Below are 24,397 nucleotides of genomic sequence, written 5' to 3'. Positions count from 1 at the left end.
AGGAAGGAAGGAAGGAAGGAAGGAAGGAAGGAAGGAAGGAAGGAAGGATGTATCTTGGGTGAGATTGTTTTACCAGCATTGTAAGTCCATTAAATATGGAAAATGTTTCCAATAAAGTAAGATGATTGAATATAAGAGTCTTGAAAAGTAGACCTAACGGCCTAAGGAACCAACAAAATATGAAGAGCATGATATCAGTTAAATAAGATTTCATAAGGACATGGTACCATGAGTTTGCATCGCAATGTGGCTGTTACCAGAACCTTGTGCAGCCTTGTAACATAAGGGCATGGTTGGTCTGGGATTACAAACCTTGGTGGGCAGACTACAATATGGGTGTATCGTACATAAAAAAGTAATATACTTGGTTAAAAGAGTAATAGAATCGATTAAGCAGCTCTTATACTGAAGTGAGCTAAGGAAAGAATTCAGGGAAGCTATTATTACAATGAAAATATCAGCATAAATTTGAGACTTGGAAAGGTCACTGGTCTATCCTTGAAATTAGACACAACAACCTCCTGCATATCCCACTTCCAGAAAACATATGGGATGATATAACATGCAGCCTTAACCCCCACACTGTGATCCTTGGTCCTTCCCACACTGGGGACAAAGGCCGGGGCTGGGGGACATGCTGTCCTCGGAGAGCAGAACAAGGTGATTGATTAAAATCACTTTTTATTTCACCTTATTGAGAGGACCACAGAGTTTGGATCACTTAATTTGTCAGTGTGCTGGGGAAGAGAGGGATCAGTCCTTTCACATAATAGTGCATCTTATCCTTAACTAGAAGCTAAAGCCTCTATGCCACTTTCCAAATGTATATTATCAGTATCACTTTCCAAAGAGCCTTTTTGAAGTTAGCTGACTTGTACCTATGATGTTGACCTTTCCTTCCCGTGCTGTCAGGGGTCTCATCTCCTCCATCTGAGAGATGCGGGTCTCCATGTCCTCCACTTGAGTATCACCAAGTCTCCATTCCCCTGCTGAGCATCCCAAAGCCCCTCCAACCTTACTAACTAAAAGGCAACTCCCACTGGTGGTCTTGGTTATGTTTATGTTTAAAAGCCTGTCATTATAATGTGTTAAAAACTTGCAGTGTGGGGATGCCTGGGTGGCTCAGCTGGTTAAGTGTCTGCCTTCAGCTTAGGTCATGATCTTGGGGTCCTCGGTTTGAGCCCCGCAACGGACTCCCTGCTCAGTGGGGAGCCTGCTTCTCCCTCTCCCTCTGCCTCTCCCCCCAGCTTGTGCACGCTCTCTCTCTCTCAAATAAATAAAATCTTTATTTAAAAAAAAATTTGCAGTGTGGAGGGTTGGTAAACACTTCTCTTTGTTCCTCCTCCAAAATGGCAAAATACTGTATTTAAATCCTTATATGTTAAATGCCGAATCTTCTACTGCAATTATAATAATATATTTACTTATGATTGATTACCCTAGCATGTCTGGGTTAATAATATTCTTTTTATATAGTGCTGACTTGGTTTACTAGTATTTTATTTAATATATTGACAGTGAATAGGAAAAACTGGTTTTCACTTTTTTTTTAATACTTTTTTTCAACAGTTTTGTTCAGATTCATATACCATAGAATTCACCCATTTAAAGTGTAGAATTCAATGGTTTTTACTATATTTACAGATTTCATGTAACCATCACAATTAATTTTAGAACATTCTCATCACCCAAAAAAGAAACCCATTAACAGCAGCCACCCATCTTCCCTCACATGTACCCCTAACCCTAGGCAACCACTAGACTACTTTCTATCTCTATAGACTGGCCAATTCTGGACAATTCACATAAATGGGATCATATAATATGTGGTCTTTTGTGATTGGTGTCTTTCATTGAGCATAATTTTTTCAAAGTTCATCCATGTTGTAGCATGTATCCTTCCTGTTATGGCTGAATATCCATGGATATACCACATGTTGCTTATTCATTCATTAGTTGATGGACATTTGGGTGATTTCTGCTTTATGACTCTTATGAATATGCTGTTATGAACATACACATTTTTGTGAGTATATAGGTTTTCATTTCTCTTGGGTATATACCTTGGAGCAGAATAGCTGGGTCATATTACAAATCTGTGTTTAACCTTTTGAGGAACTACCAGGTTCTTTTCTTTTAAGATTTTATTTATTTATTTGAGAGAGAGAGAGAAACAGACTCCCCACTGAGCAGAGAGCCCGACATGGGGCTCAATCCCAGGACCCTGAGATCATGACCTGAGCCGGAGGCAGGCGCTTAACCTACTGAGCCGCCCAGGCACCCCCCAGGTTGTTTTCTAAAAGACATTCCTCATTCCTACAAGCAATGTATGAAAGGTTCAATTTCTCCACATTCTCATCAACACTAGTATCTCTCCTTTTGATTGTAAACATCCTAGTGGGTGTGAAATGGTATCTCACTGTGGTTTTGATTTGCATTTCCCTGATGGTTAACGATGTTGAGCACCTTTTTCATGTGCTTACTCGCCGTCTATGTGTATCTTTTCCGGAGAAATGTCTATTCAAATCCTTTGCCTATTTTTAATTGAATTATTTTTTATTATTTTTATTATTGGGTTGTAAGAGTTCCTTATGTATTCTGGATACAACTCTCTTATCAGATATATATCATTTGCAAATAGTTTCTTCCAATTTGTGGGTTACCTACCATTTCACTTTCTTGATGGTGTCCTTTCAAGCACAAAAGTTTTTTTAATTTTGATGAAGCCCAATTTATCGTTTCTTCTTTCATTATTTGTGCTTTTGTGTCATACCCAAGAAACCATTTCCTAGGGGCGCCTGGGTGGCTCAGTCATTAAGCATCTGCCTTCGGCTCAGGTCATGATCCCAGGGTCCTGGGATCGAGCCCCACATTGGGCTCCTTGCTCGGCGGGAAGCCTGCTTCTCCCTCACCCACTCCCCCTGCTTGTGTTCCTGCTCTCGCTATCTCTCTCTCTGTGTCAAATAAATAAATAAAATCTTAAAAAAAAGAAACCATTGCCTAATCCAATGCCATGAACATATACACTTACGCTTTCTTCTAGGAATGTTCTAGTTTTAGCTCTTACCTTTAGCTTTATGGTCCATTTTGAATGATTTTTGTGTATAATGTGAGTTAAGAGTTTAACTTCATTCTTTTGCATGTGAATATCCAGTTGTCCCAACACCAATAGTTTGAAAAAACTATTCTTTCCTCCATTGAATTGTCTTGTCACCATTGTCAAAAAATCAATCGACCATAAATTTAAGGGTTTTTTTTTTTTTAAGATTTTATTTATTTGACAGAGAGAGAGAGAGAGAAAGCACAAGCAGGGGGAGCGGGAGAGGGAGAAGCAGGCTTCCCGCTGAGCAAGGAGCCCGACGTGGGGCTTGATCCCAGGACCCTGGGGTCACGACCTGAGTGGAAGGCAGATGCTTAACCACTGACTGAGCCACCCAGGTGCCCCAATTTAAGGGGTTTTTTTCTGAGCTCTGAGTTCCAGTCCACTGACCTAGATGTCTATCCTATGCCAGTACCACATTGTCCTGACTACTGTAGTTTTGGAGTAAATTTAAAATCAGGAGTATGAATCTTCCAACTTTGCTGTTCTTTTTCAAGATTGTTTTAGCTACTTACATTTCTTAAATATGAATTTTTAAATTTCCATATGAATTTTAGGATCAGCTTTTCAAGTTTTGCAAAGAAGCCCACTGGAACTTTAATGGGTATTGTGTTGAATCTGTAGATTAGTTTGGGAGTAGATTACCACCTTAACAATATTAAGTCTTTTGATCCATGAGCATAAGATGTTTCTCCATTTAATACTTAACATCCTTCAAGAATGTTACATAGTTCTAAAAGTACAAGTTTTGCTCTTATTTTGTTAAATTTATTGCTAAGTATTTTATTAGTTTTGATGCTATTATAAACTATATCTTTTACATCATCTTTGCTTTTGGAGTTCTAAAATAAGTTACGAAGATTTCTATCTTTTTCTATGCTTTTGACATTTTATGTAACATGGGAATTTTGATGTGTGATGAACTTGACTATTCAAAACTATTTGGGCTACCTTCCTTTTTTAGGAAAAGATATATTCTACCTTCTAACTTCTTATAAACCAATTATAGGAATTTATGGGAAATCATCCTTACATTTAGACTTTTACGTTTATTCCTATAAGGACAAGCACAGAATTCTCATAATTTTTTAAGTTATCTGTATCTGTAGTTACATCTCTTCCTTATTATCAAGGTTATCTTTATAAAGCTTCTTTTTCTTTTTTTTTTTTTTTAAGATTTTATTTTTGAGAGAGAGAGGGAGGGAACACAAGTAGGGGGAACGGCAGAGGGAGAGGGAGAAGCAGACTCCCCACTGAGCAGGGAGCCTGATGCAGGGCTACATCCCAGGACCCTGAGATCATGACCTGAGCTAAAGGCAGATGTTTAACTGCTTAACCGAATAAGCCACTCAGATGCTCCCTCTCTTTTCCTTGATTACAACTGCCAAGTGTTTGTCTATTTTAAAAGTTTTCTAAAAGAACCAAAATTTGGCTTCTTACTGATCAATAAGTTATACCAATCAACTACTCTTGTTTTTCCTAACTTATTAACTTTTGCTTTTCTCTTTATTATTTTGGGGTTCCCCCCACATTTTTGGACTTATTTTGTTCTTTTTCTAGCACTTGAGTTGAAAATATAGTCCATTTATTTTCCATGTTCTCTCATAAGTATGAGTAATGCTACACATTTTCCCTAATGCTGCTTTAGCTATATTCCCTAAGTTTGGATGTATATTGCTTTACAAATCAATTCTTTAATAATTTATAAATTCAATTTTGATTTCCTATTTCATCCAAGAATTAATTAGAAGTATATGCTTTTTAAAATTTCCAAGTAACACCCCAATGTTCATAGCAGCAATGTCCACAATAGCCAAACTGTGGAAGGAGCCAAGAAGCCCTTCAACAGACGAATGGATAAAGATGTGGTCCATATATACAATGGAATATTACTCAGCCATCAGAAAGGATGAATATCCACCATTTGCATTGACATGGATGAAACTGGAGGGGATTATGCTAAGTGAAATAAGTCAAGCAGAGAAAGACAATTATCATATGGTTTCACTTATATGTGGAACATAAGGAATATCATGGAGGATATTAGGAGAAGGAAGGGAAAAATGAAGGGGGGGAATCAGAGGGGGAGATGAACCATGAGAAACTATGAACTCCGGGAAACAAACTGAGGGATTCAGAGGGGAGGGGGGTGGGGGGATGGGTTAGCCCAGTGATGGGTATTAAGGAGGGCACATATTACAATGAGCACTGGGTGTTACATGCAAATAATGAATCATGGAACACTCCATCAAAAACTAATGAAGTACTGTGTGGTGACTAACATACCATAATAAAAAAAAAATTCTAAGTAAATAGTTTGTTTTGGCTACCTTTTGTTAATAACTAATTTATTGAATTTTGATTTTTGGTCAAATAATATACCCTATATGATTTCTATATTTTAAATTTTCTGGAGAGTCTTTTTATGAAATACATATGATAGATTTTTATAAACATGCCATGGGTGTTTGAAAACAATTAGTACGCTTTACATCAGGTGCAAAGTTTTACACATGCCTTTTGGGCCAAATGTGTTAATTATATGACTAAAATCAGTTATATCTTTACTTAATTTTTGTTTATCTGTCCATTTTTGAAGTAGATGCATTTCTATATCTCATTAAGACTGCAAATTTATCAATTTCTCCATATTTTTCTCCCCTTTTGCTCTATGTGCATTTTGCCAAGTTATTAGGGATATAAAAGTTTATGACTCATTCGTGGCTTGATATAACTTGAATCCATATGAACTATTCTTCTTTGTTCTGTTTAATATGATTCTTCTTGAATTCATTTTTCCTGATAACTTTATTACACCCTACTTTTCTTTTTTTTTTTTAACATCAGGGAATTCTTTTTTTTTTTTAACATTTTATTTATTTATTTGAGAGAGAGAGAGCACAAGAGGGGGGAGGGTCAGAGGGAGAAGCAGACTCCCTGCTAAGCAGGGAGCCCCATGTGGGACTCAATCCCAGGACTCCAGGATCATGACCTGAGCCGAAGGCAGTCGCTTAACCAACTGAGCCACCCAGGTGCCCTACACCCTACTTTTCAATTAGCAGTTGCTTGCAATAACTTTTTCAATCTCTCTTTATCATTTGACTTTAAATATGTCATAAATAGAAGCTAAAGTTTTGCAAACATTTTTAAAAATATTTATTTTATTATTTTTATTATTATTATTATTAATTTATTTTAAGGGGAGAGAGAGAATGCAGGGAGGAGGGGCAGAAGGAGAACAAGAGAGAGAATCTCAAGCAGACTCTGCACTGCTGAGAGGGGAGCCCAACTTGTGGCTCAGTCTCACGACCCTGAGATCATGACCTGAGCCAAAATCAGGATTAGGAAGCTTAACCCACTGAGCTACCCAGGCGCCCCTTTGCAACCCTTTTTAATTTAATTTAATTGAAACCAGAGGTTTCAATTAAGGTATTATAACTGAAAAATATAACGTTCATATTTTTTGTGATTACTGATAATTATGTACTTTCTACTTCATTACAATTTAATGTTTTTAATTTGCTACATGATTTCTTCTTGCTTTTATCCTTTTTCCTGCCTTTTATTGGATTAAAAAGTGCATTAAATTCCTATTCTTCTAGAAATTACCCATAAAATATTTCACTCTCATTACATACCAATATTATTTAGACACAACCAAAATTTTTATTGGTTTCTTTATATACTTATATTTCTTTTGTCCCATTTCTTTCTTTTCTTTGGGCTTTTAATTTTTCTGGACTGTGTCATCAATATTGCCTATGGAAGAAAACTTTCTCAGGTCTTGAATGCTTTAAAAATGCTTTAAAGGCCTTTATTTTGCCTTCTTTCTTGCATATTCTTTCACTTAAATATAAGACTTTGGGTTCAAAATCTCCAAATTTTGAAAGTATTCCATGATCTTTGAGAATCCAGTAGTGCCAGTATTTAAACATGCAGCTTATTCCATCAATTGATTTCCATCTGTTTTCCCTTCAGAGGAAGGAAATGTCTAATCCATAGATGGTATACCTTCTTGTCCGGTGCTAGACTTATTCTGCCCCAAAATATATCTTGTCTGACATCATCAGGGACTTTTTGATGGTAAAGTTGCTGAGTTAGCCACCCTGAGCCAATTACTATCCCTTTCTTTTTAAAGATTGTATAACCTTGTCTTATCATGATTACTTTTAATGACCTGTCATTCAAGTTCCTATTGTAGGTTAAGTAGGTTTCTAGAGACATGCTTTTATTTTTGGCCTATGTAAATATTCATAATAATGAGTTCTGCTGTAATAGAATTCTACTATTTTCAGTGATAAATAAAAGAATTAAATCGTTCTCACTTAATAATGTTTCAAGTATTTCATTTATATCACTTGTTGCTAATACAACAGACACTCATAATAATAAGTTGAGATTTTTTACTAATTTTTCTAACTGACCTGGACACAACAGGGTGTCCAAAAGGTCTAGAAACATAAACAGTATATTCATTGTACTTTTTCAGAATAAAAAATAGATTGGACCTATTGCTTTAGGCTTAGAGGTATTTCACCTGAAATGTTTTCTGGGAGTTGAAAAAAATATCCTAAGAGTATATTATTTGAAAATGTAATTAATACTTCTAAAAATGTGCTTCTAAAAATGAATTCATCCTTATGTTTTTTGACTTTTCAGACACTCTGTAATTATTTCTGTTTGCTCCAGTCTGTGAATCATTTAGGTATATTTATCCAATTTCTGTATGAGAGAGTTTGCATACAAGACATCATGAGATTTGGACTGGAAGCCCTGGATTCAAGGCTCAGCCCAAACACTTACTACATGCTATGTGAGTGTGAGCAAGATTCTTAACCCCTCGTAGCCTTAACTTCCTGCTATGTAAACATAAGATAATAACACCTACTTTATTTACCTTCATTTAATGAAATAATATATATATAAAAACTCTCTGGTTTGGACATTTTTAGCCAGAATGGTTGTTTGCTTAGATAATACCATCAGAGTCTTAAGTTTCAAACATTGAAATATATGTATAGTATAGGGAACAAGTCTTGCTTCTGTCTGGGGGCCTTAACATTGCCAGATGAAGCATCACGTGTCTTGGTTTCTAACTGGAACCAAACTTATTTCTTAAATGGAAATCTGGAAAGGCTGTTATTTATATTTGGGAAAATTCAACTCATTATCAGGACAACAATTTACAGGGGACTTAGCCTCTCCACATCACATATGGCTCCAGTTAAGCTAAAAATCAAGAATATCAATCATCATAAACAAAGAAAAGGTGGGAGAGAGTCCAAACAGATATTTCCCCATAGCTATCAAATACTGTGAATGAAAAAACAAAAACAAAAACCTATAGTAACGAAAACATTTTTGTTTTTTACAGCATTTTACTATTTCAAAAGAGCTTTACATACATTATTTCATTTGATCTTCCTAGCAGGTAGGTTTGGCATTCTTTTTTTTCTTCCATAATTTACAAATGAAATTGAGATTTAGAGAGATGATGTTACATCCATGAAGTCATATACCTGGTAGACAGAGGTAGCCCTTGGGCCTTTGGCTATTAATATTAATCTACTCAGAGAGAAGCTCCCATAATGGACCCTCACTAACTAACGCTCCAAGCCAATCGCCACCTTCCTTCTGTAGAATGTCCCCCTGCCCCGATGCTGCTGCCTAGTCTGGCCCTGACACACCTTGCCTCCACCACGTGAAACACATGCTTACCAGGAGTCAGTTATGTTTGCTCCCAAATCTGTGCGTGCAATTTTACGTTACTGTAATTATTTAATTCCAGTAAAATGAAACTGATTAAATGAGCGCAAAAAGAAAGACGGTTGTCACTTCTAGGAGAAATACATTGACTACTTTGGAAAAATTAGATAAAAGCGAACTGCTAAGAGAATTCTGGTCAAGAAAAGTGCAAATAAGGCCAACAAATATTGGCAGGAAGTAGCCATAAAAATCTAGATATATTTTGCATTGACAGCTTGAAAAAAACTCTTATTTTAAATACACAAAACCAAGGGTGCCTTGGTGGCACAGTCAGTTAAGTGTCTGACTCTTGGTTTTGGCTCATGACCTTGTCAGGGTCGTGAGGTTAAGCCTCACCTCGCCTGGCTCCCTGCTCAGCAGTGAGTCTACTTAAAACTCTCACTACTTCTCCCTCTGCCCCTCCCCCACAACGGTATCTCTCTTTCTAAAATAAATAAATAATAGATCTTAATAAATAAATACACAAAAACAGGACACTGTAACCAATGTATTATAGATAGAATGTGATACCAGGGAACTCCAATTAGTAAGCCAATAATCAAAAAAAGGCCTTAGCCCAATTTGCAAGATTATCAAATTCTGTATTTTAGTAAAATACAAAACATAGTATGTCTATCACTGCTATAGATCTTTACCAGACTTTTTTGATTAGCTACCCTACTAACAGCCCAAAAATACCTGGAAAGAGTGTCTAATATACTACAGATTCCAGATTTCTCCCCACAAACCATAAGGTCCCCAGAACACATGGGTCCTGCTTGGTGAAGGGAGAATGCTGCCCAAGAATTTGCTTTTCCAGAACTTAATGCAAAATATAATATACAACATTGCCGTTCTTTGCTATTGTTGCCACTATGTAATAGGAGACTCCAGCATAGAAAGGCCTCTCTGCTGAAATAGGCAGGGGTCTGAGGGAGGCAGTTAAAACGCTCTGCAGGATAAGGTACTAGAAAATGTTCGTCTTCCCCTGGTGAGTGGTTTCCTTGCCCAGAACACAGGGAGAGGAAGAGTGACATGACAGCGGGAGGAGTCTCAGGGGGAGGCAACCATACCTAACCCTGAACTTGGAAGTTGATCCCCAGCCTGTGTGCCTCTTGGGTTCTCTCCAATTTTTCCATAAAAGTGCTACACACTATAACCCTGTGTTAGCAATGTTTAGGGAAGTAAGGGAGGAGAAGCAAAGAATTCTTTGGGGCAAAGAATTCAACCAGAGTAAGAATTGAAAGTAGGAGAGGATCAAAAGAATGCAGTCCTCTGGAGAATCCTTGGAAATCATAGGTAGGGTACAGGACGGCCCACAATTACGTGGGATGAGACTTGAATCAGTTTATTAACAAAAGGAAAAAAAGAAACCGTAATCTCAGAAGACACAGTGCTTGGGTATGCCTAGATTACATGTTTATGGAACTTATGAACAACAGACTTTCCCTGTTTGGCAAAAGGCAAATCGGGACAAAGCCTACAAAGACATTTTTATCGTGCCTACCTTCGAATGAAAGCAAAGTGTCCAAATATCATTCTACAAAGCCCTAACTGTGCTGGGTATTTCTAAAAACATGGTGGTAAGAAAAGGTTAGGGGGCGCCTGGGTGGCTCAGTTGTTGAGTATCTGCCTTCGGCTCAGGTCATGATCCCAGGGTCCTGGAACTGAGCCTGCATTGGGCTCCCTGCTCAGTGGGAAGCCTGCTTTTCCCTCTCCCACTCCCCCTGCTTGTGTTCCCTCTCTCCCTGTCTCTCTCTCTCTGTCAAATAAATAAATAAAATCTTAAAAAAAAAAAAAAAGAGCTTAGAAGTCTGTAGACTTGGCACTTAAAGAGAATATCCTCTTCAAGTACTTACTATTTGTACTTCAGAGCTTTGAAAAGCAAAGTACATAATTATTACTCGGTATTAATCTGTGATAAGTTAATGTTGAAATTCCGCTGAGGAAAAAAACACAAAATGCCTGTGTATTTGGGTTCCTTTGATCATCTATCTGCTTTGATTTTTCATAACTTGAAGTATTTGCTCCCTTCCTTCCTTCCTTTGTTTGTTTGCTTCATTCCAGAATGATTGTAAGTACACTTACAAAGACAGGGAGAAGAGAAAACTGGACACTGACAGGCTTCTCAGATGAAAAAGAACAGCTTTCCAGGAGTAATATAACTGTTTTTGCTTCTAAGACCAGTTAGGCAAGTCTCTGAGGATTCTTCTAAATAGACGCTGTGATACAAAGCAACACAGGTTGACAACATTCTGTAAGACAGACGACAGTGAGTGTCATTTCTGCCATTTCCTCCTCTGGCTCTCAGCACAGGCTGATGACATCACCCCCACACACAACTCAGCAAGACCAGTTCTCGAGAGGGTGGCAGGTGGCAGGAACAAACTGAAATGAAATACACATTCTCAGTTCCTCTGCTGACCTGATTTGATCCAGGGTTGGACTCTGGAAAATCTAGAACATCACCCTCCACCGCGTTTCCATCAAACCACTGACAAAAATTGGGCAGCAATGAACACACTGCTGGGAAAATGAACACTGTGAGCTCAAACGCCTAATTTTAAAAGTGGATCGTGACCAGATCCAGGAAGGCCCTGCTGCCGGACATCTGCCTTTCAGCTGCTTGTTCAGGCAGTGGTCTAAGAGGTCCAAATTAGAAGCAGGTGCTGAGAAGGCTGGGCAGTACCTATTTGCCAACCGGCATGAAAGTAGTTTAATAATTTAACACGTATGCATGCAGTTGTGGACATCAGCTGGATGTCAACCCTCTAACATATATAACCAAATTATAAAAAGCCAAAGAATGTTGATTGGATTTCAGACTTTTTAAACTTGAACTTTAGGAACTCCGCTTCCAGTTTCAGGGTGAGAGTCCAGGTGTGTTGTTTACAAGGCAGACAGTAAACAAGGCGAAATGTGATCAAGTCTTCCCTTTAAAACTTCCATAGGCCACCGTCGGTCCCCGTTGTTTATTGTGAATATGTGATCAGCCCAAAGCAGTTGATGGACATCTGCCCTGCCACGTGGCCTCTGAAGGGAGAGGGGACACAAGGTACCATCAGTTTGTTTCTAGCACATCCTCCTAGCACCCACGTTGTAGCAGGCCCAACTCTCCTGGATCACAGCACCGAAGGCATAATCCAGGCCACAGACAGCACTGACGGGGCACGAGGAAAGTGCGCGCCCAGCTTCCCTGAGTCCTGGGGTTCCCATTCATGCGAACACTCTTCAGGCTGGGTTCCACTTCATTTAACTGAAAACCCAAAATAGCAGAGGCTTAAGCACATGGAGTTCCTTGCGTCAGGTAACAAGACCAGAGAGGGGCAGTCCGTGGCCCCAGGTTCCCTCTATCATTCTGCGCCACCAGCTGCAGTCCGTCCATATGGCAAGGTCAGCTCACCACGCAAGATGGCTGGAGCACTTCCAGCAGCCCGTCTCCTTCCTAGGCAGCAGGGAGGAAGCGGAAAGGGGAGCAAATGGACACTTCGGAACCGAGTCGGCTTCCTTTAAGTGATCTTTTGGAAAGCCCCCTCAACATTTCTGCCTATGTTGCATTGGCCACATCCAGCAAGGAAGACTGAAACGCAGTACATTCTTCCAGCCAGGCACATTGCAGCCCAGAATAAAACTGGAGCTCTGTTTTACTAAGAAAGAAGGAGAGGATGGATATCAAGTGGCAACCCGCAATCTCTGCCACAAATCCCAGGGCACAGAAGATCAACACAGAGAATGGCAACTGCTGATGTATTAGGTATGCTGGACTAACCCAACTCAGAAGAGGAGCCAAAAATTCAGTACCACCAGATGCTCTCTCCAGCCAAAACGGTTCAATTTAACTTTTTAATACGAGACACGAATTCCTTCCTTCATGACTCTGCCCTTTCACTTGGCACTAACTCTTCCCAAAAATGTCCCCTAAGGTGAAACAATCCAGGTCACATATGGCTCTACCTCTTTTTTTTTTTTTTAATATTTTCTTAACTCATTGGTTTTGTTTTTTTTTTCCATCATAATTCCATTCACATCATCGTCCCACTGCCTGGGCAATCGGAAGTGAAGTATCTACAGATCAGCCTTGACTGATTTTTCTTTTAAGATAAGCGGTCAATGCATGTATCATATGACCTCACTGATATGAGGAATTCTTAATCTCAGGAAACAAACTGAGGGTTGCTGGAGTGGGGGGTGGGGTGGGAGGGATGGGGTGACTGGGTGATAGACACTGGGGAGGGTATGTGCTCTGGTAAGCGCTGTGAATTGTGCAAGACTGTTGAATCTCAGATCTGTACCTCTGAAACAAATAATGCAATATATGTTAAGAAAAAAAAAAAAAAGAAGAAGCTAGCAGGAGGGGAAGAATGAAGGGAGGGAAGTTGGAGGGGGAGACGAACCATGAGAGACGATGGACTCTGAAAAACAAACTGAGGGTTCTAGAGGGGAGGGGGGTGGGAGGATGGGTTAGTCTGGTGATGGGTATTAAAGAGGGCACGTTCTGCATGGAGCATTGGGTGTTATGCATAAACAATGAATCATGGAACACTACATCTAAAACTAATGATGTAATGTATGGTGATTAACATAACAATAAAAAATTTAAAAAAAAAGATAAGCAGTCAGTGTAGATCTTTTTAAGTGCAGACAGAAATCTGAATTTTCATGTGAAATATGACAGCTAATTTACCTTTTTTAGAACAATAGGTGGGCCTCTATTTGACCAGGTCCTAAACTCTACTTGGGCTAAGTGTCCACTGTGTCTTGGCTTTTTTCACTTTTGTTGTCATATGGATGCAATTCTTTCCACAGAGCATCCTGCCTGCCTTTTCCTCCCTGTCCTGCCTCCTTCCCTCCCTCTTCCCCCCCCCCGCCGCCCCACTTCCATGTATCTGTTTGTAACTGAAGTAACTGATTTTCTTCCTACTGACCTTCTACAGATTTCTTTCCTGAAATACTCCTCTGTCTGATACTTCCCTCTCAACATCTAGTTTTGATATGCAACTATAGACTCTCTTCCAAAATCAGTCCTATATCTTAAAATACATCCCATTTCTTCCCCACCACCCCTTGATTCTCAGGAAGCTCGAACTAAAGAAAATGCGTTAAAAGTCTATAATGCCTTCTCTAAGCCTCTAGCAAGAGGCTGCCAACCAAGGCCACCAGCATTTAGCGAGTCAGGCGGTCTTCTGGGCCACTGATAATGGCAAAGACAATAGGCACTCCGCCTCCATGTTAAAGGGACGATAAGAAATAAAAGGTATTGTGACAAATTCAAGAACTGTCCCTCAGCTAAGGTAGAGCAATTGCTACCAGTGTTTCCAAGTTTGGTAAAGATAAGCTAGAAATTCATATACTTTCCCGAAGAGAATAAATTTTATACAAAATATGACACGAATTCACTTTTTAAAAAACAATCAGTGGGCTTATATTTGCCACCCTTGACCTCCAGCACATACTGAATTCCTCCCTAATTGATTCAAACATAGGTCTCTTGTCACAGCACTTGGCAGGGGCACGAAGCACATTGCAGACACTCAACAAAGGCTGAATGATCGATGCTATCGCCTGGTCAATGGACTCACTTGGACTCTTCACGGAGGAAGGAGGCTCAGGACTGTCTCAGAAGCCGGATAAGGTTAAGGAACTGAGAAATACTACCTTGGTTATGATGAAGGGAAGATCCAATCATTCTTTTATCTCCAATCAGTTAGAACACTGTGGTTTTTATAACTAATTTGTTATCAATGAAAACCCTGGCATCATGAAAAATTACACTTTAAGCCAGCGTTAGTGACTTCTATATTCATGAGTGATTTTAGGCCACTTATCAGCAACCACTGAAACTGTACTTCACCGGTCCATGTTCTGCATGTTTTCAATTGGCCAGATTTGCTTATTCTTTCCCTGTAAAAATACTAATAAACATGGTATGGCTCGAACTGTATGCCTCACCTCCATAAAGGAGTCAGAATATAGGAGAAAGAGCATGGGATTTGGAGGCAGACAAACCTGGGTTCAAATTCTGACTATGCCACTTACTGGCTATGCGTTCTTGAAGAAGTAATAAACATTTTTGTGTGTTTAAACTTCTTGAGTCTCAGTTTCCTCACCTGTAACATAGGATAATAAAACCCATTTCACTTTATTATGAAGAGCATAAAATAATATAAAGTGCTTAGCACATTTCCTGGCCCACAGCTGAAGATTACAAAATACCACTAGCAATTCCCTTCGCTCACGTATTGTGCGCCTCAGTTCAGAATGTGTTTCCTCTTTTTAGCCATAAAGTGGGTCAACTCATATTTACCAAATATTCATAGTATATTTAATGCCCTACACAGTACTTGGATATACTAAGAAAATTTGCAAGTTCTCAAATATAAAAGTGGGTAGATGGGCAAACTAATGTAACAGAAATTCAGTTAACATAATTTATAGGTTGATTCATTTCCCCACCCAAAGTTTCCCTGCTATAAAATGACACTTTTAGAAATACACATTTCTAAAAGCCAGGGGCACCTGGGGGGCTCAGTTGGTTAAGCTTCTGCCTTCGGCTCAGGTCATGATCTCAGGGTCCTGGGATCGAGCCCTGCATCGGGTTCCCTGCTCAGCGGAGAGTCGGCTTCTCTCTCTCTACCCCTGCCCCCTGCTTGTGCTCTCTCCCTCAAATAAATAAAATCTTATAAAAAATAAATAGAAATGCACATTTCTGAAAGTCTTCTGAAGCACAGGTTTTTAGTACTATAAGAAATTTACACCATTGGTGGATAAAAAATTTGTACACACATACATTTACACCACTGTAGCACCTCCATATGGCAAGGTCACTGCACCATCCAAGTGTCAGATACATTTATAGCAAAGGGTTCAATCTCAGGATGGATGCCAAGGACAAGCTCATTCATTCATTCAAAATACATGTACTGGACTTTTGCTGTCAACCAAAATGAATCTACTGAATTTACTCTCCACCTAAAATAACACAGGACACAGTATAAACAACAGTTTTTCAAGAAACTCTGTATCAAAGGATAGCAATCCCTCAAAGATGGAAAATGGAAAAGAAATGCAGTGAGCCCTGCGATTGCCCTAGCTCACTGCCTTGAAAGAGTTTCAAGGAAAACACAGGCAGAGCTCAGCAGACTCCCTAAGTTAAGCAGAAAAAGTTAAGAGCCCAAGGCAGTTAGAGTTCACAGACAGAGTACTGGAAAGAGCTTCAGAGAGAGGGGGATCTCTAAAGAGTTCTTGGGCCCTCCTCCAGTATTTAGGACAATACTGATGAATGTAAGGAAACCACCCAAAAGGTTAGAGGAACAGTACACGATACCCACACAGGGCTGGGGATAGTGCCTGTATATGTCTCTTATTGGTTCTGCTTCGCTGTTGAACACATGCAAATACATGGAAAGGACTCCGTTATAGGGAATTGGCTTATGTAATTGTGAGGGATCGTTAAACAGCTTCTGTAAGACCGTACCTCCACACCTGATGCAGAGTCCAGTGGGAAGGTAAGGGAAAGAAGAGAAGATCCAAGCAAACTGGAACCCTACACGCATAAGCTGGAAACTCAAGGATGGACTGAAACTCATGCTCTTTCTCATGACCTCTGTGCAACAGTTTACAGCAGAGGCGGAACCTCGTGTCCCACCCAGCAGGGGGTTAGGTGTATCAGTTTGGGTCCTTTGAGAGGCAGACATCAAGATGGGTTTAGATGTGCAGGAGATTTATTGGTGGAACACCTGTGGGGGAAAGAGGAAGGAGTCAGAGGAGGTGACCCTGTGAAGGAGAGAGGAAAGAAGGGGTGAATAAGAAGAATCTTGGATCTCAGCCCAAGGCTAGGAAAGTTCAGCCAGGCGCATGGAGAGTCCATGATGAAAGTCACCCATCAATTGAGTCCATCATCTGGAGAACGGGCCTGCGCTGCAGGGGCTGGGCTGTTGATCAATTATGCTCGCTGAAGCAGGAAATCTGAGGGGCGCATTCTCACCCGCCCGCCACAGCCGGATGGATGAGGACCCAAGGCTCTAACCAGAGAGCACGTTTTCATATCTAGCAGATATAACAAACAGCTGCGTAAAACCCACCATTGTCTTCGCGGTAGGCAAACTGCTGGGGATGCTGTCCACTACATCACAGTGTCCCCTTTATGAGGGCCCAAGAAAAACAGCTCCTGTGGCTCAGGGCCAGGCAAAGTCATTCCTCCTGCGCAACCGGTATGTTTTTGTCCTGTAGCTATACGAATTTTCTCGCTGGTTTTCTCTTTGTCTTAACCATTAGGAAATTAAGATCCAGACCTGGGGTCTATCTCTAGCTTTGGGGCTTTCATTTTTCAACTCTTCTACCTTTTTTCTATTCTTTCCTGCTTCTTTTAGTCAATACTACTCTTCTCTGCAAGTGATCTATGCTCCTTTCTGAAATAAGGCAGGAAATAATCACCTTCTACTAGGCTAGTACTACTAGAACTAAAAAGACTAGATTTTAAATGCTTCAGTTTATTCCTTTTTTGATAACTTTGCGTATAAGGTCAATCCCTTTACTCTCAACCAGCCCTGTCTAATAGAAAAAGTGAGCCGCCCACATGTAATTTTAAATTTTCTAGTGGCCACATGTTAAAAAGTAAAAAGAAACAGATAAAATGGAAACAATTTAAATCTTTGAAAGGCCAGTGTGTACTTTATACGCAGAACCTGTATTAATTTGGACCAGCCACACTGCAAGTGCTCAGTGGCCACATGGAGCAAGTGGCTCCTGTATTGGACAGTGTCAGTCTAAAAACAAAGCTACCAATGACCAGAGAGTCCAAAAAAATTTTAAGATAACAATCACAATTGTATCTAACCTATATAGTTGGCTTTTACTGAAGATTTCTGAGGTTCTAGGGGTTTCTGATTCAACACTAGGAAGTAAAAAGGAATTCTCCTCCCGGGGGTAATGACCATGAAATCCCTAAGATACTGGATTTTTTTTTTTTTAACTTCTGTATGTATCTTTGTTATCTGATTCTTCACTGGACCACCCTTGTCTACTTCTGAAAAACAATGTAATATAAAATGGTTATGGACATCTAGTAAGAAACAGCTATGCATTTTGTTTATCCTATACTTCACCTATAGTAGTGTTAAAAATTACTTTAACGCATGCTTATAGAGCTGTAAGACCAAAGAACAGAAACCACCGCAGCTGTGATCAACAAATGGACCGCAAAAAATGCTTGATTCTCCTTGTTTTGGAACCAGCTCTAACACCTTACACCTAAGTTTGGATTTTAAAAAAGTATTATTCATTTACATCAAGACTGGAAGATTAAAAATGTAGTAAAATTCCTGAGAGTTATGAATTGGATTTTTTAAAAAGATTTTATTTATTTATTTTTGAGAGAGAGCGTGCACATGAGCTGGGGGAAGGGGCAGGCAGAGGGAGAAGCAGACTCCCCGCTGAGCAGGGAGCCTGATGAGGGACTCGATCCCAGGACCCTGAGATCATGACCCGAGCCCAAGGCAGATGCTTAACCAACTGAGTCACCCAGCTGCCCATGAATTGGAATTTTTAAGGCAATTTATTTAACCTATGAGAACCTCCATTTCTACATATTTTCAACAGAGTTATAACTATATCACAGAATGGCTAGGAAGATCAATAATACTGTGTGTAAGTCCAACAGGCAAATAGTAAGCATTCAGTAAGAACATTATTGTTAATCACAAAAGATTATTAAATCCAGGTATTCTTAATTTGGGGTCTACAGACCCTGGGTCCATAGATAAAACTGCAGGGTTGGGGGAATCCCAAAAATTGGATAGTGAAAAAGATTACATCAATATTTTCACTAGCCTCTAAGCAAAATTTAGCATTTCCCCATTAGGAATACTGGCAACACCACAGTGGTATTAGAAGAACCTGCCACTTTGCACTAATAGAACAGGTATTTTCATATTACATTTCTGATGTCACAAGTCTCTCAAAATATCTTTCATCACCTTTTTGAAATTCTAGTACTTGTTAGACCTGCTACTAGATCTTGTTAATTAATGCATTAGCAAAGAAACAATACTGTGTTATCAACGTATTGTTTTTAATTTCAGTATGAGTGGTTTGCTTTGTAATCCTCCATGTTTTGTTATGCACTTAAAGCATTATTCTGAGAAGGGGTCCATAGGTTTCACAAGACGGCCATGGCACAAAAAAAAAGTTAAGAATCCCTAAATTTTAGTCTCTCTCTTTCCTTCCAGAAAGCCAACCAAGTTTGATAATTGAGCACCTGCCTGGGTGAGCCCACTCCCAAAGTCTCAGGTTTGTTTTCTGTGTGTAGCTCTCTCGATAAGATGTTACAGCCCTGGTACCTGACTCTGTATCAGTTAACCTATTTGCTGAGCTCACTTTCAATTTACGTCTGGCACCTACCCTATTCAAGGTTCCGTGTCCAAGTTGACAGGCTGGTTTTTTGGTATGTTCGGACGACACATACTGGCCCCCGCTGGATGTCGGGCCCCTGGTGAAGCTGGGCAGTGATTCTGCGGTGTGTTCCCAGGCCAGTAGCATCTGCATCTCCTGGCAGCTTGTTAGATTTGCCAATTGTCGGGTCACACCGCAGACCTGAAACAGAAGCTCTGAGGTCCATCAATCCGTGTTTTATCAAGCCCTCCGGGAGAGGCACGCTGGAGTTTGAGAACCACCGCGCTAGGGAATCGGAGGGCAGACCAACCCGGGGCGGGGGTTGGGGGTGGTCAAGGGGCTCTCTCACCTCCAGCCTCCGTGGGGACTAACGCGGCTCGCGCCACTGGGGCCAGGGGCCGGGGTCAGAGTGGGGGGGACGGTATTGCGATGCAGGAGGTGATGAGCGGCAGCTGACGAGTCGAAAGCCAGGGCTAGGGTACTTGTTTTGCTTCTGCACCCTGGTTTTACTTATATTACCCCAAGCCTCGACGGTGACTAACGAAGAATGTCCCCCCATACTGACCCCTTGGCGCCGCCGCTGTTTAGCGAGAGAAAGGGAGTCAAGGAGAGCGCCTGAGCGCGGGGAGTGCACAGCCCCCAAAACCCCCGGACTCTGCCCGGAGGTCTCCGCAGCCCCCTGAATCCTTCCCCGCCCGGCCACCGGCGCCGGAGGGCGTGCTCCCTGCCGGGAATTGCGGTCCCAGAAGCCCGCCGGCCCCAGGTTGGATGGCCTCTGCCGCCTCCAGAAAACTACAAGTCCCAGGATGCCCGGCGCGGGTGGGTCACGAGGGAGGGGCGGCGGGCGCGGCTAAATAGCCTCCATCGGCCATTTTGTGGGAGAAGCCACAGCGCCGCCTCTTCTTTCGCGTCTTCGCCTCCGTGGCCGCCGCCTCTTCCTCCGCCTCCTCCTTCGCCTCTTCCTGCCTCCTCCCGGCTTCCGCCGCCGCCGCCGCCGCTCCAGCCGAATCCCAACCCAGGGGCGAAGCGTCTCCTTATTTATTTACGTTTTCTCGCCACTGCAGCCTCCAGACACGGTGATCCGGGCGGGCCCCGCAGGAATTTTATCCCCTCACCGGCCTCACACTAGTATCGCATGTCCACTATCCAGAACCTCCAATCTTTCGGTAAGATCCGGCCGCCGCCGCCGCCGCCCCCTGCCCCCGCGCGCCTCCCGGCCGGCCGGCCGCCCCCACCCGCTCTCGCCCGGGCCGCTGGCCGGCCCGCAGCCCCGAGGGCCCCCCCTGCTGCCCTCCCCGCACCCCGAGTGGGGCTTTGTCTCGGCGCCCAGAAAATGGCGACTGGGCCCCTGGCGACCCCCTCCCCGAGGACGGCCTTGGCCCCCGCTCCCTCCCCGCGGAACCCCCTGCCCGGTCCCTGCCCCGGCTCCCGCCTCGCCCCAGCCGCCGCCGCCTTTGCGAGCCCGGCCCGCCGCTCCTGGACCTGCCCTTCCCCTCGCGAGGGGGTGCCGGGCCGGGGGCTGGGGATCGGCGTCCATTGGTGGTCGGAGCGGATTCCGAGCAGCTCTTGCGGGCATTTGGTTGAAGAAGCGGATCCGGGCCTCTGATCTGTCACGGGGCTGCGGTCCAGCTTCTCTGTTTGCGTAGTAATTTGTAAAATTACGCCTCTTGACAGATACGTGTATGTGCGTATGTGTATATGTAGGTATCTTCTTCTTTTTTACTTGTTAAGGGCACCGTTACGGTTAAATGATTGGGGTGGACACGTTTGAATGTTTCTGTTGTCATCAGCATGTAATCGAGATGACGCACATTTTTATAGTAGCTATAAAATTACGGTTTTTAAAACCGCTTTGCTCCTTAGAGGACTACGTTCAATGATACCAATCTACCTGTGACAACGTTTTCTATTCAGTGTCCGTGGACGTAGCTGTTTATATTTTTCCTCTTTTTGTGAGAGTACCGTGGTGGTTTTGTTAACACCCCACCCCCATCACCCCCTCCCATCCCCACCCGCAAAAATAGCAGAGGCACTAGAACCTTCTTCACTGTCTAGATTGTAGTGTGCCCTACATCTAGAAATTACTTACTAAAAGGTGTTTTTCTGCTTTGGAATATTTTTTGTATCCCTTTGCAGACCCCTTTGCTGATGCAACTAAGGGTGACGACTTACTCCCGGCAGGGACTGAGGATTACATTCATATAAGAATCCAGCAACGGAACGGCAGAAAGACACTGACTACTGTCCAGGGCATTGCAGATGATTATGACAAAAAGAAACTTGTGAAAGCTTTCAAAAAGGTAAAGGTGTTGGGAAGAAAAGATTAAACTATAGTTATTTGATGCACTCCTGAATAGGACAGCTTTACTTGACGCTTAATTAGCGTGGGTGAAAATTGTTGGACCCAAGAAAGCTGTGTTCATTCTCTTAACACCCAGATACTTGTGTTGTCTCCCATTTTAAAATAATATTTTCATGGCTTTCAAACAAAATGTGAAATACTCAGTTCTTGATGTTCCAAGTAAAATCATTTCCATTATGTTTCCTGCTGATTCATTTGCAAATTAATTTGGTAGCATTGGGTATTACAGGAGACAAAACCTGTTTCTTAAACATGATCAGGTCTACTGAAATAGTCAATATTAGTCTTCTAGTGAAAATAAAACCTCATTGTATCTGACTTTAGTTATGTTATAACTAAACATATACTTCTCCAGAAATTCGCCTGTAATGGTACTGTGATTGAACATCCTGAATACGGAGAGGTTATTCAGCTTCAAGGTGACCAAAGAAAAAACATTTGCCAGTTTCTCTTGGAGGTGAGTGCTTGGGTGCTTTATGTACAACCTTGAGATTGCTTCCAAAATTGTGTTCAAGGGCAGCATGAATTATTTTCTCCTTAGTGGAAAAAAAAGAAAAAGAAAAATCATATGAATGAGGTAAATTGGTAAATTGCGAGAGAAATACAAAGTTGGTACTTATTTTGAAGTCAGTAGAACCTTTATTCATTTATGTTGTCATTCGAATGACCTGATCATTCTTGTATCTACGTGGCCAGTTGAGTTTTGGGGCATGTCAAGGTACTTAAGTGTGTGTGGAATTGTTTAGTGTTAACAGTTAACAGGACAAGTAACAGTGTTGCCATAGACTATTAACAATGATTCGTTTTATAATCAGCGCTCCATGTTTTCTTGGTGAAACATACATTTCTCAGAGTGATTCTGTTAAATTTTGTTTTGCAGGTTGGCATTGTCAAGGAGGAACAGCTTAAGGTTCATGGATTCTAAAATGAACCTAAATACGTGGAGAGTTTCTTGAATAATTTTGTTCTCTAAACCCAGTTTGGCTGCCTTGTGAAATGATTCTCTGCAGTAAACGGACTTTTCATGTATTTAATCATTCAAACTCCCATTCACACCTGCATGATTACAGAAAACATGGGGTATGTAGGCTAGTAACACATAAGAAAATTGCAGTAAGATGGTAATGAAACCCCGTATTCATCTTAACATGTTTCCAATGGAAAATATTTTGTTTTGAGTGTTTGTTTATTCAGTTTATTATTTTTCACTTGATTAAATGTTTTTTTGTTGTATTAAACCATGTATGTTGCAGCTTAACAATAAAGAAACATCTATGAATCCTTTTGTGAGCAATTAGGCTCCCAAATCTAAGCAAGTAAATACACATATTTTGTCTTTCATAGTTGGAGTTCTCGTTCTGCAAGTGTTTATATATATATATTTTTTATTTTATTAAGGGGCGCCTGGGTGGCTCAGTTGGTTAAGCGTCCAACTCTGGATTTCAGCTCAGGTCATGGCAAGTATTCTTTCTAATTAGTTTTCATCTACTGTTAAACCCAAAGCTGGAGGGGAATGTTTGTTATATAACTTGTGTTCTTCATTTACTGACTTAAAGGTTAGAATAGGAACCAGGAGTATAAGCTCGCCAAGAGCCAAGATTTATCAGAATGTAGTGTTAAACTTTCAAAGAGAATATGAAGTATAGTTTAAATTCAGAAGTGTTAGCACATAGAATGCTTTTATGTGTTTTTATTGATGACGTTCCTGGGCTGCCAACATAAATCTGTCCCTAAGTGCCAGGTAATACAGTAGGCTCCTGACAGACGATAAATTCAGTCACAGGCACTGTTCTGCAAGTGTTGGTGACTGGGATCACTGTCTAACAGATGGAAGACGGAGGTGCAGAGATCAATTTACCTAGAGTGCCAGGAAGTGACTGACTCAGGGTGCCAGCTCAGGACTTCCAGGCCAGAAAACCCATGTTCTTTCACCACATCATGGTTCTAGTATGTGTTTCACCAAAGGAAATGAGAACCATGGGTGACAGTGTGTGGGGGTTGGGGCAGCTCTTACAAGATTTCTGCAACTCATCTTGAGTTCCACGCTCCTGCTTTTTATTGAGTAGGAATAATTTGCTCCATTATACAAGCTGTCATTAAATCCATTTCACCAAGATGAAGAAATGCATCCATAAGTGCATACTCCAGCTTAATGAGGTGGAATAATAATGTGAAAAATGTCTCACTTGGGCCACTACATTCTATACCAGCTGAACCCTTGCCTCTATTTTGATGATACTGCTTTTGGTAAAGCAAAATCGGCCTCCATCGTTTACCTCTTAAAGACACTAAAGTAATAGGTTTTGTTACTTTCTCACCCCCTGCTGCTCCAAGAAAGACTGGCACTGTTAAGTGAGTATACCAGAATATAGTGCTAAATTTGGGAGGCTCATTTCTGAAAAAATTTGACCAAGAAGATCAAGCAGTTTAGGAACATTTTCCAACTTGAGAAATCCTCATTTTTCTACCTGTGACGTTTTGTAACGATTCCACCTCTAGTTGAGAGGTGCCATGGAAATAGTTTATGAAAATGATAAAGCAGAGATCTAAGTTAACATGTATGTTCAAGAGTTGCCTCTTCATTGTAATGTTTTAAAATAGATACGAGAGCCAAGCTAGTGCCCAGGAAAGAATTGATCATTTAAAACTGAACAAAGAAGGTGGAGGGAAGAGAGAAACCTTATAAGAAAGGCCCCCCCATCTTGGCACCCATAGATAAGCTCTCCATCCTCAGTGTCAGGCCACTCCCACTGGCTGAATCAAAAGCCTTGAGCAAAACGATTTCTTTGAGGAGCACCTCT

At 41.2% G+C, this 24,397-nt stretch overlaps 1 protein-coding gene and 1 long non-coding RNA gene across 2 annotated transcripts; one reads left to right on the top strand and one right to left on the bottom strand.

Annotated features, from left to right (window-relative positions):
* Positions 1 to 10,607: 10,607 nt before the first annotated feature.
* On the bottom strand, positions 10,608 to 20,007 carry LOC116635134. The gene is made up of 3 exons (XR_004300111.1): positions 19,584 to 20,007; positions 19,244 to 19,435; positions 10,608 to 12,290 (listed from the first exon to the last, which is right to left on the bottom strand). It is a non-coding gene; the product is annotated as an uncharacterized LOC116635134 (long non-coding RNA).
* A 92-nt stretch (positions 20,008 to 20,099) lies between these two features.
* On the top strand, positions 20,100 to 22,917 carry EIF1B (eukaryotic translation initiation factor 1B). Its single transcript, XM_032408944.1, has 4 exons — positions 20,100 to 20,400; positions 21,371 to 21,534; positions 21,952 to 22,053; positions 22,477 to 22,917. The coding sequence occupies exons 1-4, from the start codon at positions 20,370 to 20,372 to the stop codon at positions 22,519 to 22,521; spliced, it is 342 nt and encodes a 113-aa protein (XP_032264835.1). The 5' UTR covers positions 20,100 to 20,369; the 3' UTR covers positions 22,522 to 22,917.
* Positions 22,918 to 24,397: the final 1,480 nt, after the last annotated feature.

Source organism: Phoca vitulina, unplaced genomic scaffold, assembly GCF_004348235.1.
Source record: "Phoca vitulina isolate PV1807 unplaced genomic scaffold, GSC_HSeal_1.0 scaffold10, whole genome shotgun sequence".
In the NCBI taxonomy this organism is placed as follows: Eukaryota; Metazoa; Chordata; class Mammalia; order Carnivora; family Phocidae; genus Phoca; species Phoca vitulina.
This window is presented reverse-complemented; position numbering and strand designations above follow the sequence as displayed.